The following is a 14,438-nucleotide window of genomic DNA, read 5'->3' on the forward strand; positions in this document are numbered from 1 at the left end:
AATCAGAGGCTTCTGAGCGTCATTACCTCACTTTCTGGAATCTTCTGAGCCGTTTAATCGGACAGTGAACTTGGTGTTGGTGAAGAACGAGGTCATTGGTGGAGGGGTCTGTCCTTGGGTTGTTACTTTTTCTTATTTAAATTAGTGACAGGGATCTCGGTGTAGTTAGTAAGCTTGTGAAGTTTGTGGGGGGCGCAAAATCAAATCGGAAAACCTGGACACACTTTCAGGATGGCACAAACACGTGGAGCTCAATGGGGACGCGGGCACAAGGAGTGTCAGTTGTAAATATAGCGACCCTGAGCTACAACCGCTGAAAAGCATTGTCATCATTTACTTGATGTACAGACGCAAGTACACCGTAAGCTTGAATATAAATCGAGCGACTTAGACATGCGCCAGTGACACACTCCAGTAAAGACAGGTGCATAATGGGAGTGAACTGGAGTCTAAATGTGCCCAGGCACAGAACACGAACGTGACGTCAGTGATATGCGACAAGTCAGATTCTCATTTCATTTGAGTTAAGAGCGGGTGGCGGTTATTGTCACATTGCACATGAAACGTGACTCGTAGTTAACGTGATTTGTCCGAGACGTGCAGCATAGTTAACAGCGAAACGCTGCGTTGCACACTCAGTGAGGGTGTCATCCTGCCCTCCATGACTCCATTTTGACATGTGTGAGGTCACTGTGTGTTCAGATGATGGGAGTGTGCCCGGGCCAGTTTGGGTGAGTCGCACTTGGGCACACACTTAAAGTCTCGACTGTACGGCTGTGTGTGCGTGTCTGTCTGTCCGTATAGAACGTTAATACTTGGACTGTTTATTCTCAAGTGGCCTCTGGTGTTTACTGCAAATCCAAATCAAGAGCAGCTAATGGCGTCTCGCCCACTTGGTCTTGGACATGCCCGCTTTCGGGCGTCAGGCCGGCCGTTGAAAGCTTTTTGAAAGCTGATGAGGACCGCGTTGCCGGAGTCTCCGTTTCTCTGGCTCTCGTCGCCCAGACGTTTCTGCCTCTCATTCACGACCACAGCACGAAGCAGTGAACCTTTGCTGATTACCAAATGAGATTGCCTCATTAAACTGTAACCTAAGACGGCTTTGCAGTTTCTCTCTTTTTTATTTCCATATGGCCTTCTGGGAGTGCCGTTGTGGTCTTTGTGCACTTCTGGACAGAGTCAGTTCTGGGAATGCGTCTCTAAAATTAAAGAGTCAAATGCGTTTCTTATAAATGTTACACAATTTGAACTTCTCGTGCTGTAGATGTGGAAAGTACTTGATTGCTAAACAATAAAACAAACTTGGGGAGATTTTGTGACCTCAATGTAAGACACACACACACCAGCGCCCCGGGCTCGGAGGACTTTGCACAAGTTTTGCTTTTTTAGACCACGTCCAATCAAAACACATTTAACGACAAGTTTGAAAATGTCAGCATGGCGTAACACTGAGGCGACTCCTGAGACTCGGCGAGTTCACTTTTATTCAGCGTCAGTAATAATCCGTCACCCAGGAATGGCAGTGGTGACGCATGTGTGAGCAGAGCAGACATGGTGTCGGGGTGCAGATTATCGGGTCGCGCTGTTGGGGACACCTTGAGGTAGAATGCCTAAAGGGGGCTGGGTGATCTTGTGGCCTGGACCCCCTGCAGATTTTGGTTTTTTTGTCCTCCCTGGCCTTACTTTTATTCTCTCGTATTTAGTGTTGCCTAATTTTATTTTTATATTTTGTCTTTTTTCCTCTTTCTTTGAGCTCCATCTTTTGTATGAAAATGTGCGATAGAAATAAATGGTGGTGTTGTAGCTGAAGAGGAGATTCCCACAATGATTGAGTTTTTGTGAGCGTCGTCCTCGTCCACTGCCGGCTCCTCTGGACTCGGGGCGGGTGGACCTTTTAAGGTCAAACCCACAGGGACTTCCAGATTTAAAGTGAGGTCTCCAAGAAGGATCTGCACGATGATGAAGAAGAAGAAGAATTCTCCAAAGACCCCAGGAACGCCTTGTTGTAGGGCTGCCCAGCCGTAGCGCCATCAATTAATGTGGCTGTTTGAGTCGAGTCCTCCAGTCCTTATTTATTCACGTGGTCCCGCCATGCTTACTTATCGAATCACATTAGCAAAGCCTTGACAAACTCTGCAGAGACCCTTAAGAGGGTCCTGGATGGGTTTTCAGCCTTCTGTCCAGGGTGCTGTCGAGAACACAACCCTGACGGGACCAAGATGAGTGCTGTGGCCTCCTGCCTCTGTTTACTGACACGCACAGAATGTGACTTCTGGGAAGCCTGGCAGCGGCGACGTGCCCAAAACCGGACGGGCTATTTACAGTAACACAACAATAGAGCCACGTGTCCGGGACATTTCCCTTTGCTGCGTCAGTCTCTAGATGACACCAAAATAGAGTGGAGTGGTGAATTTCGACTTGCTCGTCTCCTGCCAAAGGTACCACGGTTTTAGCCAAGGCTGCCAGGGTTGCCAACGAGCAGTAAAGCTGGCAAAAGAGAGCGGTTCTTTTGTTCAGGAGGCGAGTTGACGCCCGCTGCTGTGCATTTGTGATTTTTTTCGTCACTGGAGATGCGTCTCGTACGCCGAGTCCTGCTGTCCATGACGGTTGTTTCCCAGCAGCCCCCCTCAGTAACCTGCCAGAAGAAGGAACCAGAAGAGCAAATGCAGGCCTGCGTTGTGTTGCATTTGAATGTGTGTCGATAGGCGTCATTGTGTGTCACATAATCTGCCTGTGGCCGTTGGAATTCAATGCGACTCGACTTGTTGTTTTGAGGGAATCTCGCCGCAGGCTGCACACACCTGGATTGAGCCGTTTAGGTGATCCCAGCAGTTGTTAATTAAGCGGCCGCGTTTGAAGTGTGCCTCGCACCTCTTACTCTCTCTAAAGAGCAGGCTGATTTGTGGTTTGGTCTCGAAAGCCCTCGATACTCGATTTGCCCGCCCGTGTGAATAACTTGATATCCATGCCTGGCACTGCCCCTCACTATAGCAGAAGCACACAGTTAACACGAGGGCCCTTTTCTTGTAGGCCTACCACACACTGTTTGAACCCCTCAGCACCACAGATCTCACCCACGTGCAGGTAATGGAGGGCACCAGAAGGTGGCGCCTACAAGGGACATCACACACTAACTGATGTACAGGCCCGTTTCAGAGATTCTGCTGGGATTTCCTCACTAAACACAAATGCAGTTTTGAGTCAAACATGGCGGATGATAGTGAAGTTCAACTTGGTGCATTACTTTATAGAACAAGGGTGTCGTTTTTAAGTTCTCGCTCTTCACAGACTATCGGCCTTACAAATGTAACTTTAAAAGAACACACATAGTGGGCAACACTCAAGTTAAGTCTTCTCTGATAGTTTGAGCATCACAGAGAAAAATGAAAGTCCGCTTTGTTTGGAAGAGGATGGCCTCCTCTTACTCGCCAAAGTCCACTTCTTTTGACTGTCATGCTGCAGATGACGTCTTGGTGGGTTACTTTGTCATGAAAAGTCGAAGTGTCACCTCGAGAGCTGAAGGCCTCTTTCTTCACCACCATTTCTGTTTAAGTTCTCGTGCGTGTCTGTGGTCGACTTACGGCCTTGCGCTGGTAGACAGCAGTCAAGTTCTGCTTGCTCTCCTGATTTCTGCATCCTTTTGAAGTTTGGGACAAGGTGGTCCCCCGTCTGTGCTGCTGTCCACCTCCACTACCAAAACAAGCAAGTCAGGGTCAGCTTGTGGCGATGGTTTGTGTTTGATTTAAATTGAACAATTGAAAAGTCCCTCTCGCTTGGGAGGAGGAGGAGGCCCCTTCTTCATCGCTGTGTGTATGTAGAACATAAGAAATGTGACTGTTCAGTCCATTCGTCGCCCGTTTGCTTAGCTAATAGCTCGGCTGTCCCAATGTCTCCTTGAGGTTCTCTTTGAGGTTGACTTTGGAGGGTTTGTCCTGAAGTCCCCAAACTGTTTGTGTAAGGAGCTTCTTCCTGGCTCCCCTCAATTTCCAGTGATGTCCTGGACTATGTGATTCAGCCTTAAGCTGAAGTAATGTCACTTTGTTGATGCCTTTGAGGACCTAGAAGTCCTGGATGAGGTCCCCACGCTGTCTCCTCTGCTCCCATGTCCCATGATGCCCCTGGCTGCTCTCCTGTGCACGTCTTCAAGTGCTGTCGTGGAGACCAGAACTGCACACGGTGCTCCAGACGTGTGTTGTACAGTCTGAGTCGAGCGTCGCTTTACTTCAGTTCATCACTTTTTATGTTTATTGTCGTCGTCGTCGTCTTCTTCTTGGAGTGTTCAGCTAGGACTGCACAAACTGGCCACTGTTGTTAACAGTAATGGGTGATGGTTGGACGGATGCCATCGACCCATTCCTTCTTTCCTTTGGTGTAGCATGGCCGTTGAACCCCTCGATGGGGTGACTGGGCACGAAGCTGCCCCTCGGCGCTGCAGGACCCTTCTTCTCTGTCTTGAACATTCAGGCCACACTCCAGGTGGGTGTCACTCAAAGGAGGATCACAGCCTGGGTGCCTTAATGGGGCAGGTGGCCATCCCATACCTGCTGATTGATTCGTCTCGTCTTTGCACCCGCACTGCTGTGGTATGTCGTGGTTGGTGGGTATATGTAATGATGGCCAGGGTGGCTCCCCTAGACCCTGAACTGTAGGAATAGCAAACCTCTAAAAGGGGCAGAATGAAGTCTGTTAGACTGCACAAGGTGGGCTAATGGCGTGGGCCCACCGTTGTCGTGATATGCACACTTCTTTTTCAGTGTTGGTGTTTCCCTGTGCTCTTTTCTTTTCTCGTTTAAGTAAGATTTTTCCCTTATTCTATCTTTTGTGCGAGTCCTGCCATTCTGTGATCATGTAAGAATGACGTGGCCACCTGTTGCTCACAGAGGTCGTGTGTGGTGACATCAGCAGGTCCGCATTGTGGACAAGATCGCAGATGGCACCTCTAAACGTTTGTTCAAAATGAAGTGGAGCTTTGGCGTAAGCAGCAGTGGATTGTGGTTAGCGATTTTGATTTGGGCCCACTTTGATTTACGGCTCACCTCCCTTTTTAGCCCCCTTTGCCAGAAGACCCGCGACCTGAGATGACCTAGCAGCCGGTCTGAAGATGGCGGGAGTCTGCGTAGTCGGCTCGTTTGCGGCGGTCTGCTTCTCATTGTGCTCTCCGAATTTGAGCCGAGGACCCCTCGGTGCATCGTCTTCCCGTTGTCGGAAGCCCCCCGTTTGTTCGGATGTCTGTCGTCCCGCTCCCTGTGTAATCCACGCACCTCTTCAAACAGGTGGAGTGCTCTTTCGCAGGTAACTTTCCATTAGATCCGCGTGGGCCATCTTGAGAGTCGCACTTTTGGGGCGCTTTGTCATTTGCCAGCGTTACCTAACTTTGCCCTGAACCAGCAGCTTTCTTTTGTTAACATTGGTTTTGAAAGTGAGGTAGTGAGGAGAACATTTAATTTATGTCAAAACGTTTCTTTCCAAGAAATGAGCCTTTGCTAGCCTCTGGGGCTGCTCATTTGATTCTCTCGGCCGCCATCTGATTCCAATAAAGGCCACATTTTCCTCCCAACTTGAGTTCAGCCTTCTTCTCTCTATGCAACCAAGGAAAATGAGGAGCGGCGCTAGAACTTTGATCAGCGGTGCTTGTGCCGTAATGAAGGTTTGAACAGCACGCGCACACCCACTTGAGGACATGAAAAGCGGCGTCCATTGGAGTCCCCTTGCTAATTAGTGGGGCTCCATCTTGGAGGATGGCGCTCCTCCTTTTAAAGCCATTAAAAGCCTGATGGAAATTCAGCCGATCTTAACGGTTCATGCACTTTTGACTTTTGCCGCTGAGCGGTCCGACTAACTCGGCACAGCTGGATTATTTTAGGAAGGCAAACATCTGTTGCATGTCAGCCACAAATTCCCCTCCCTCCCTCGTGTTAACACAATCCTTCTTATTGCCGAGTTGCACCAAGACGCTCGTTTTTGGGGACAGCAGCTTGCCATGTCAGAGTGACAAAGCGGGGCATCGTGAAGCCAGGGTCCGTGTTCTCTGTAAGCGCTCCGCGTGAGGCAGGGTCAGCAGAAAAGCGGGAGCGAGAGCACAATTGAGATTTCCAAACTTTCAGGTTATTCAGACGTGTTGGAAGATGTTGTTTTATTTTTTACAAAAGACAATGTGAAGTGTGCCACCATTTTTAGGTAAAGACTTTGTGGCTGTCCCGAGGCGGCTTGAGAGGCGAGGAGCAGAAGGCCACGCCACATGACACCACCTTCACCGCAGTCCTCGGTGGCAGACTTCATTTACGTAAACGCAGTGTGTCCCGGGACCGCCAGTGTGGTCTTGTCCAACCAGGTCGCAGTTTATTTCATCCTCATCATCTCATTGCACTCAAAGACTGTAACCCTGCTGTTCTCCTTCTCCCCAGGTGGGGTTCTCATCTTCTCAAATTTGATTTTGGCAGATTGTTGGCCCCTCTGATGGATCGAGTTACATCGTTGACTACTATGGTGCCCGACTGGTCCGACTCGGCATCAACAATGAGACCTACAGGAAGACCCAGATGAGCCCGTAAATGTACAGTAAGTATTAGGAGTGGGACCCCATGTTGGTCGGACCCTCACTAAGTCAGGCTGTGGTTAGCAGGCGCAGCACATGTCACCAAGTGACCGAGCAGCTGGTGGCGTAGTCCTCGTCCCTCAGCTACTGTGTAACGTACCCCAACTCTGTGCTTCGGTTACAAACGCTGCAGAAAGAGACCCTTCAAATAATGAATCGGAATATCTGAACAGCGCGGGCCATTCAGCCCAATATACTCGCTGGCTCGGCCACTTAGTCCGTGTCTTTGTGGTCCTTTGTATGTAGTGACAAGTCACACAAAATGACCCCTTTTATTGGCGAACTAAAAAGATTACAATACGAAGAACTCCGGCCCTCCTTCAGGCGAGACCACTACATTCATAATGGCCAACACCGTACAACACCCTAGTGCTACTGGTCCTTTGTATCAAACTTGCTAACATTTGTGTGAAATCCACCCAACTGTCCCGAGTGCGACATGCCCACCTGTGTTCTTGTTGAAGAACTCATTTTAAAGAAACTGATATGTCCGTTCTCTATGAAAATATGAGATTAAAAATGTCCCTCGGCTATCACTACAAACCACATGGGGTAAGCAACAAACCAACAAAGCCCATTTGTGGCTGGCGTGTTCTCTTAAAGAGATGGCGGAGGTCCACCTTCCTTGGTTCCTTCATAACTTCAGAGAGTTCTTACTCGTGACCAGAAGATAACAGAGTTGTGACGCAGAGCCAAGTTGGTGCCACTTGAGGCCAAACACTCGGCGAAAAGCAAAGTCAACCCTGAAAGCCACCGCTGAACGGCTGTCATGGAGCTCTGGCGGAGTCCACGGTCTCGCGTGACGCCCATTTTGTAAGCTTGATGCTACACCGCTGCTGTGCAGGGATGGCCGGGAGTGCACAGTGTGAGACGTTGACCTTGTTACAGATGGTTAAGTGATGTTGTAAAAGTCGGAGCTTCGCACTCCCAGCCTGATCTGCACAGTTAGCAATGGTGTCATTTAAAAACTGAAATCAAAGCTAAAAATACATGAAGTGCAAGCTTAAAAATAATGAAATACAGAGTAATACAAACACAACATTAGGAAATGAACCCAAATCAAAATAAACCTCCGATCATGACAAAGGCGCACTTGCTTAAACTGTAAAGTTTCTCCTCCTCGGCTGTTCTCCAAAGTCCCGAGCCGTTGCTTTGCTGTCTCCACTTTGTCTGGCACTGCTTTGTCTGTCTTGTAATATGGAGACTAAAGTTACACACAGTCCTGCAGATGAGGCCTCGCCACTGTTCTGTTGTCACGATTTGGAGCTTCTGCCACCCCTTCATAGGTGTGAGGGTCCTTAAATCAAGCCAGGGAGCTGCCCCGAGTCCCACCTGGTCTGCCCAGCAGAGGTTCAGGCTCACCGGACTCCAGCCAGGCCTCTGAGTGACTTGAACTGTCAAAGCAACTCTAGGAGAGGAGGGATAACCGTAAACCTTTGGCTCGTATTAATTATAGCGCAGATGAAAAATCTTGTGCAAGTCACCGAACTGAAAAACTGCAAAAAATAGAAAAATACAAAGCAAATTCTCAAAAGAGGTGTAAAGAAGTTTCTTAACCCTTAAATCACTGCCACCGCCTATAGTCGCTTCCCAATGCAATTTGCCAGCACGCTGGAGCTGATCAGTCCGTGCCGTACATTCTTTGAGCAGCCAGCTCGTGAACACTGGCGCCCCCTGCAGCATCACTGTCTCTGGGATTGAGCCGCTGCACTAGACTGGCCTGCCAGCGTTGGCCTCTGTGTGCAGTCGGTGATTGACTGAATTTCATCAATGGCGTCAGTTGCACCTTGTACGTATTGTTCCAGTAGGTCATTAGCAGTGTGTGAAATGATTTGTGTTGCAGTAATTGTGATGCTCTTTGTGTTACTAAAATGTGTTCCATTAAAATTTCACTTTTTCTTGGTGAATTGTGACGTTTCCTTAAAAAGTACAGCAAAAAAAGTATTTGGCTTCAGGGGGTGCATTAACGGTTTAAGGGTTAAAAGGCAATCCTAAGCAAACGAGTGCCAAACCGTAATTCAAAAACCAGAATCCTTTATTGGCAGCCCAGTAAGTAAAGAGATTCCAGTACAGAGCAGTCCTATAAACGAGCGACTCCCAACTCCTGAGTCTCGGCTAATTGAAATAGTCAGGAGTGGTGATGTCAGAGTGGCCTTGCCTCCCGGGGCTCCACCCACATGGCACGCCAGTACACCATTACAAAAACGTCCCATGAAGTCTACAAAGATACCATACAGACATATGAGAGAACTCGATCCACAAAAACAGACCCTGCACGGCGTGGCTTAAGCAGAAACCTAACATCCTGTATGAAGATGATGTTGAGCCCACTCTGACTGGTGGCTCCTGCCTCACGCCTCCCCCTCGCTATTCCAGTCTAACGTTCTTCCTTCAGATTTGTAATCCTTTGCACTTAACGTACATTTCATGCACTACAGCTTTGCTCATGTGTGCCTCCCTGTAAAGATTCCACCCAGTTTGGTGTGCTCATCAGTTTACTTGACGTTAGTGCTGCATAAACTCCTGTCTGTGGCCTCAAGGTCACTTCACTAGGATGGAAGTGTGGGGTGTGTGTGCGCCGTGACCCGCTAATTCAGGTTTTAGTAGTTCTGCCAAGATGGAGAAAATGGCAGACCAAAAGGCCAAGTGTGTGGACCGGGAGGTTAGGGAGACTCGTAAACCGATCAGAAACTGGGGACAAAAGGCAGAAGAGCAAAGAAACTAAAATACTGAAGCCCAAAATGTAGACCAAAAATTGATAAACAGGCTACGCTCACGGCTACCTACGGTCATATGCGTTATTTTAGTGGAATTTATAAATTGAGAGCCTGCTCATGTGTGAAGTGGCCCATGATGGGCATTGTCTCAAATATCTGTGGCAACGGGCATGAAACCTTAACTGAAAAAAATAAATACCAAAATGAATAGAAAGTGCAAAATTAAACTGAGTCCTAAATTGGGGTCCATTAAGGGGGGGGGTGGTCTTCAGCAAGTGACAATCCTGAAACAACTTGCTGGTAATTCTGCACTGGGCATCTTGGAAATCCTCCCAATCCCTGGTCGGCGGATCTTTGAAAGCTGAAACCGTGTAACGTTAAAGTGTGTGTGTGTGTGTGTGTGTGAGAGAGAGTGTGAGTGAGTGTGTGTGTGTGTGAGAGAGAGAGAGAGAGAGAGAGAGAGTGTGACTGAGTGTGTGTGGGGTCTGTTTGATCCATGCGGGAGGAAGCCTGCTTCATTCAAATTCATGTAGGCAGCCGCAGGAGGCCCTCTGATGAGTTCCCACTAACTTTCAGGCTGCCAGGGCCAGTAAGCTTACTTTGCCTCGTCCTTTGTGCGGTGCAGTGGCCTTCTGCGTGCTCTTTTATCAGAGGAAGGCGACTCCTTTTGTTTAGACCTCTGTGTACCGAAGTCGGCATTGCGAACAAAACGCGTTTAGCACAATGAGCTGGTGGGGTGTTTGACTATCGTTCAGAATTATTTGTTAACGCTGGAGATGAAATAAGGCCAGGCTTATCACGCCAAGAATTTCATGAAGCATACAAAACGTTCAGTTCAAGCGGTGTGGGTGTGAGCTCGGTGACCACTAGGGGGCTCCCAGACAGTTTCCCATTTTGGCGCTCATCTGCGGAGCTCTCCGTCTTTATTCTTCCGTCTCCTCTCTGCTCTCCTCCTGGCCAACTGCTGCCTTTTCTTTGTGTGTCAAACTGTCCGGATATTCCTAGTGTTGACATTTAGAGCAGGGCTGCCCGATGTGACTCTCGGCACTTGAAGTGCCCACGTCATCAGTGTGTGCCATACAGCCTGCGATGACCGTTAGTTTTCTCAAAGGCCTCCTTTAATAACGTGCATTATTATATGGAAAAGTGGCGATGATCATGACTTTGGGCTCCACCTGAAGAAATCCCTGCAGTGTTCAAGATGGATAGATGGGATTAATAAAGTATCTTATCTATCTAAGGGGAAACTCGCATACTCCAGCAGCAGCATACTGATAAAGAACAATATTAAGTTAAAGAGTGATAACAATGCAGGTATAACAGACAGTAACTTTGTATAATGTTAACGTTCAACAGTGGAATTGAAGAGTCCCATAGTGAGGTGGAGGACCGATCTCCTCAGTCCATCAGTGGAGCAGGACGGTGACGGCAGTCTGTCGCTGAAGCTGCTCCTCTGTCTGCAGATGATCCTGTTCAGTGGATTCTCCAGGATTGACAGGAGTCTGCTGAGCACCCATCACTCCACCACAGATGTCAAGCTGTCCAGCTCCGTGCCTACAATAGAGATAAACATCTTGTGCCAGTAGCACGTGGCATGTTGGTTTACACTTGGTGCTGGCACATGTGTGCCAAACTCCTCCGACCAAAGCATTTTCGCCTTTCTTGGTGAAGGCCGCAGTGGAGTGTAAGCGTCACGGCTCATCAGTCTTGTGTGGACGCCCCTGCGTATAAAACATCGAGCGCCTTGTGCAGATTTCCAAGCTTCGCCGTTGTCCCGGTTTTATATGCGCATTCTTTGAGTCACATTCACATGGAATACCATCTGCTCCGAGTTAAATAAATAAAAAGGCAATTACGAAATAATCACATGAGAAAGTGCAGCACTATCTATAAATGAGTCCTGAGATTGTGAAACGGCACAACTCGGTCCTGTAAGGATTACGGGGTTTGTCATCGTTCTGTAACGCGGTGATTGCTGGTTTTCTTTACGCTGGCCGCCCTTTTAAAGTGACGGTGCGAGTTCTAAAAGGCCAGGGGGCGGGGCCAGACAAGACCCATCGCTGGTGTAGCCAATCACAGGATACTTCAAGTCCTCCCCTCCTGACTGGTTTTCTCCCTCTTGTTTGTGGCTTTGCCCAGTTCCCAGTTTCCTCGATGAGCTCCGCTTCTTTATATTTCACCAAGCCGCCTCAGTCCTTGGCGATGGCGTTGGTCGTCTCTGCTTATGTGCTTCCTACCTCGTGTTTCAGCCTTGTTGGACTTTAGGCCATATTTATTTGAGGATTTGTTAGTTTGCGGTTGATTTTTCTTGGTTAACAGGCTTGTTTTTGGACTATTAAAGATCTGTCGACCATTTTTCAAGTTGAAGTTATTTCTCCACAATGACAGCACATATGCATTTGACACATGAAATTGAGTTCCAAAGTTAAGCATTGCATTTTAAAAAAATCTCTTACCTGCCCTGGCACTTTGATAGTGGCAATGGGGCACAGAGCAGCACCGGAACAATTAAAACCTACTGAGTCTGCCCACATGGTCAGGTTGGTGGGCATGCATGGGTACCCACCACATGATGAAACAGTTCGGGATCCCAGTCCAGTCACTCAAGTCTTCAACGATGAAGGTCACCCTCGGGCAATCGCGCCACATGACCGTAACTGAGGCTCCCTCACCATGCAGGTCATGTGCCTCATTCGGGCCAATCCAGCGGCCCCCAAGAATTCTCTGACGAGACCCGCATGAAGGAGTCGAGTCTTCATCTCGGGTCACTGGATGGCGTCCATGTCTCACAAAAGGGAGCACCAGGACTCTAAAGACTTGGCCCTTCGTCCTTTTGCAGATATCGGGAGAGCCACACACCCCTTTAAAGTGACCTCATGGCCCCCCAATCCGTCTACTGACTTCGGAGGAGGAGTCGCCAGAGTCACATGACTGTCGCTGATGAGGTCGGCCCTCTCTCCACAGACGGGCATGCAGCTGCCCGCTGGGTCCAAGAGGTCATTAAAGGCCCGGACACTCGGACCCCTCACTTGGCCTTCATTGAAGTGTCAGACGTTACGCCCGTTTCTGTCAAAGGACGGGACCTGCAAGTGATCCTTTTATAGCGGAGTCTGTCATATTAGTGACTTCTCACCTAAATAAGGACGGAAATGAACGCGACACACAGCACGTGGCAGGAAAGGTTTACTGTGATTTGGTCCTTTGTCAGGAAACCACGCCCACCGGGGGTGAAAGGTCATTGTGGAGGAAGTTGGCCGCTGACGGAGTGTGCACAGCTGCTCTTCTTCTAACGTCCCTGAGTCTCGTAATTCTGCTGTTTATTTTCTTTAAAAATGACTGCGTGATCTCGGATCAGCGCTTGAGAAAAGGACGTAATCGGTAGGTTCTTAGGTGTTTGTCCTCCATAGTCTCCATTATAAAGCACCAGTGGCAGCGAGGTATCCTTTTTAAAATTAATTGACAATACCTGACTTCAAAGAGACGGGGGGAGCGTGAAAGGCCAGAAGTGGCGTTTCTGGGAGTAGACGTTACTGTCACAAAGATTCAGCAAATGAAGCCAAAAACAAGAGGAACGAAACAAAGACCACCAGCCAGGTCAGCAAGTGACGTGAGAAAGCGGAGCAGCAAACTCCTGCCTCAGTGACGGTGCCGAGGTCACTCGGGGTCTTCATCATAAACGATGTGCGATTTTAGCGCCCCCTGGTGACCAATCTGGGTATCGTTACCTTGATTGTCTTCAGTCGTCCTGTGGTGTGCTTATGGCTGGCAATCTTATGACCCAGATGGACGCTGGCGTGAATGAGGAGGTCTAGTAGGGAGGAGCGTGAAGATCGACTGTGCAGGAAAGCCGAGCCCTTTTAATAATCTGTTACGTCTGACCCAGGTGATGATAATGTGTGCCACCCTCACCAGCCTCTCCACGATCGGTGAGTGAAAGGCTGAAACATGCAATGCACAGGCAGGCCTCGGGTGAGCAGCCAGCTTGGGTAATGTTGCCGTTTGTAACCTGAGACTCGTCTGTATGTTGCTGCCCATTTTTCTACCGTTGTTTCATACTGGTCCGTTTGGCACAGAGGGCATCGCATATGTTCGTAGTATGAAGAAGGATAGTGGAGAGAATTTAATGTGCGCCCGGCTGCTGTGCACCTTCACTTCATTTTGAGGCTCGATTGCCTTATGCCAAGTAGGACGCCCCTCAGTCAGGCCGAGCACGGCCCCAGCCTTGGCATCAGGGCCAAAGCCCACCTCCTGATGCAGCGAGGGGCTCACTCACGGCTTCGGAAAGCCCCAGCCATGTTAGCCGAGCAGCTCACAACTGCAACCCATCTTTGTGTAAAGTTTCTAAAATTGATTTTGTTTTTCTCCTCCTCCATGTGAATGTGCACGTTGGCGTTCTTCATGCTTCACGGTCCCCACCGGGTCACGAATGAGCTCTCGTGACACGTTTGGCCGGACCTCTGTGGCAGAAGAGGTCGCGTCAGCCTGCCCAAATAAATTCAGCAGCACAGAGACGGTTAAATGTCAAGCGCTAAGACCGGGTAGGGTCGTGAGAGTGCGCCCGTGACGCTGGTGCCGGGTTCACTTGCAGGGCCCGCCTGCTCAGTCTCTCTGTTTGGCTTTGGAGCCCCTCGCTTGACTCGCTTTGCGCAATTGCTGCGTTGGTGCTCTGTATGTCCCAGAGCGGCGAAACATATGGGATCAGTTAGGCCTGGAAATGTTTACATTGTCACCATCCAAAAAAGTACAGAAATGTACAGCTCCTCTCTCTCGGGCTCTCTCCGGATGGTTGTTGTTTTTAAAATGCCCCAAATGTCACTGCAGGCGAGCTCCTCATGAGTGCCCGTGGGAACGTGCGAGCCTGAGTGTCAGCGAAGCGAGGACGATGGTGCAACACAATCAGCGACCAGGAACATTCTTCATCACTCCACGCGTTTCTTTTAGTCTTTGTGATCCTCGTGGAGGCAAAGCCCCCGTCCCGCCCCCCTTCTAGCTTCTCTACCGACACCTGGGCCGTCTCGCCACTCCTGGGCACCGTATTGAGAGATTACCACAAAGCCTGGGCTCACTGAGAGGCCCGTCCCGCGTCGTTAACGCCAAGCGTGGCTTTCTTTTATTTGAGTGTTTTA

The 14,438-nt window shown here is 49.2% G+C and overlaps 1 protein-coding gene across 1 annotated transcript in view; it reads left to right on the top strand.

Annotated features, from left to right (window-relative positions):
* tm2d1 (TM2 domain containing 1) overlaps positions 1-14,438 on the top strand; it is a 48,755-nt gene that overhangs the window by 29,716 nt on the left and 4,601 nt on the right. The window contains exon 6 of the mRNA XM_028812486.2: positions 6,441-6,558. Coding sequence (XP_028668319.2) covers positions 6,441-6,551 — 111 coding nt within the window. The 3' untranslated portion in view covers positions 6,552-6,558. The remainder of the gene's footprint in view (positions 1-6,440; positions 6,559-14,438) is intronic.

The sequence above is a fragment of the Erpetoichthys calabaricus genome, chromosome 10, assembly GCF_900747795.2.
Source record: "Erpetoichthys calabaricus chromosome 10, fErpCal1.3, whole genome shotgun sequence".
NCBI classification, from domain to species: Eukaryota; Metazoa; Chordata; class Cladistia; order Polypteriformes; family Polypteridae; genus Erpetoichthys; species Erpetoichthys calabaricus.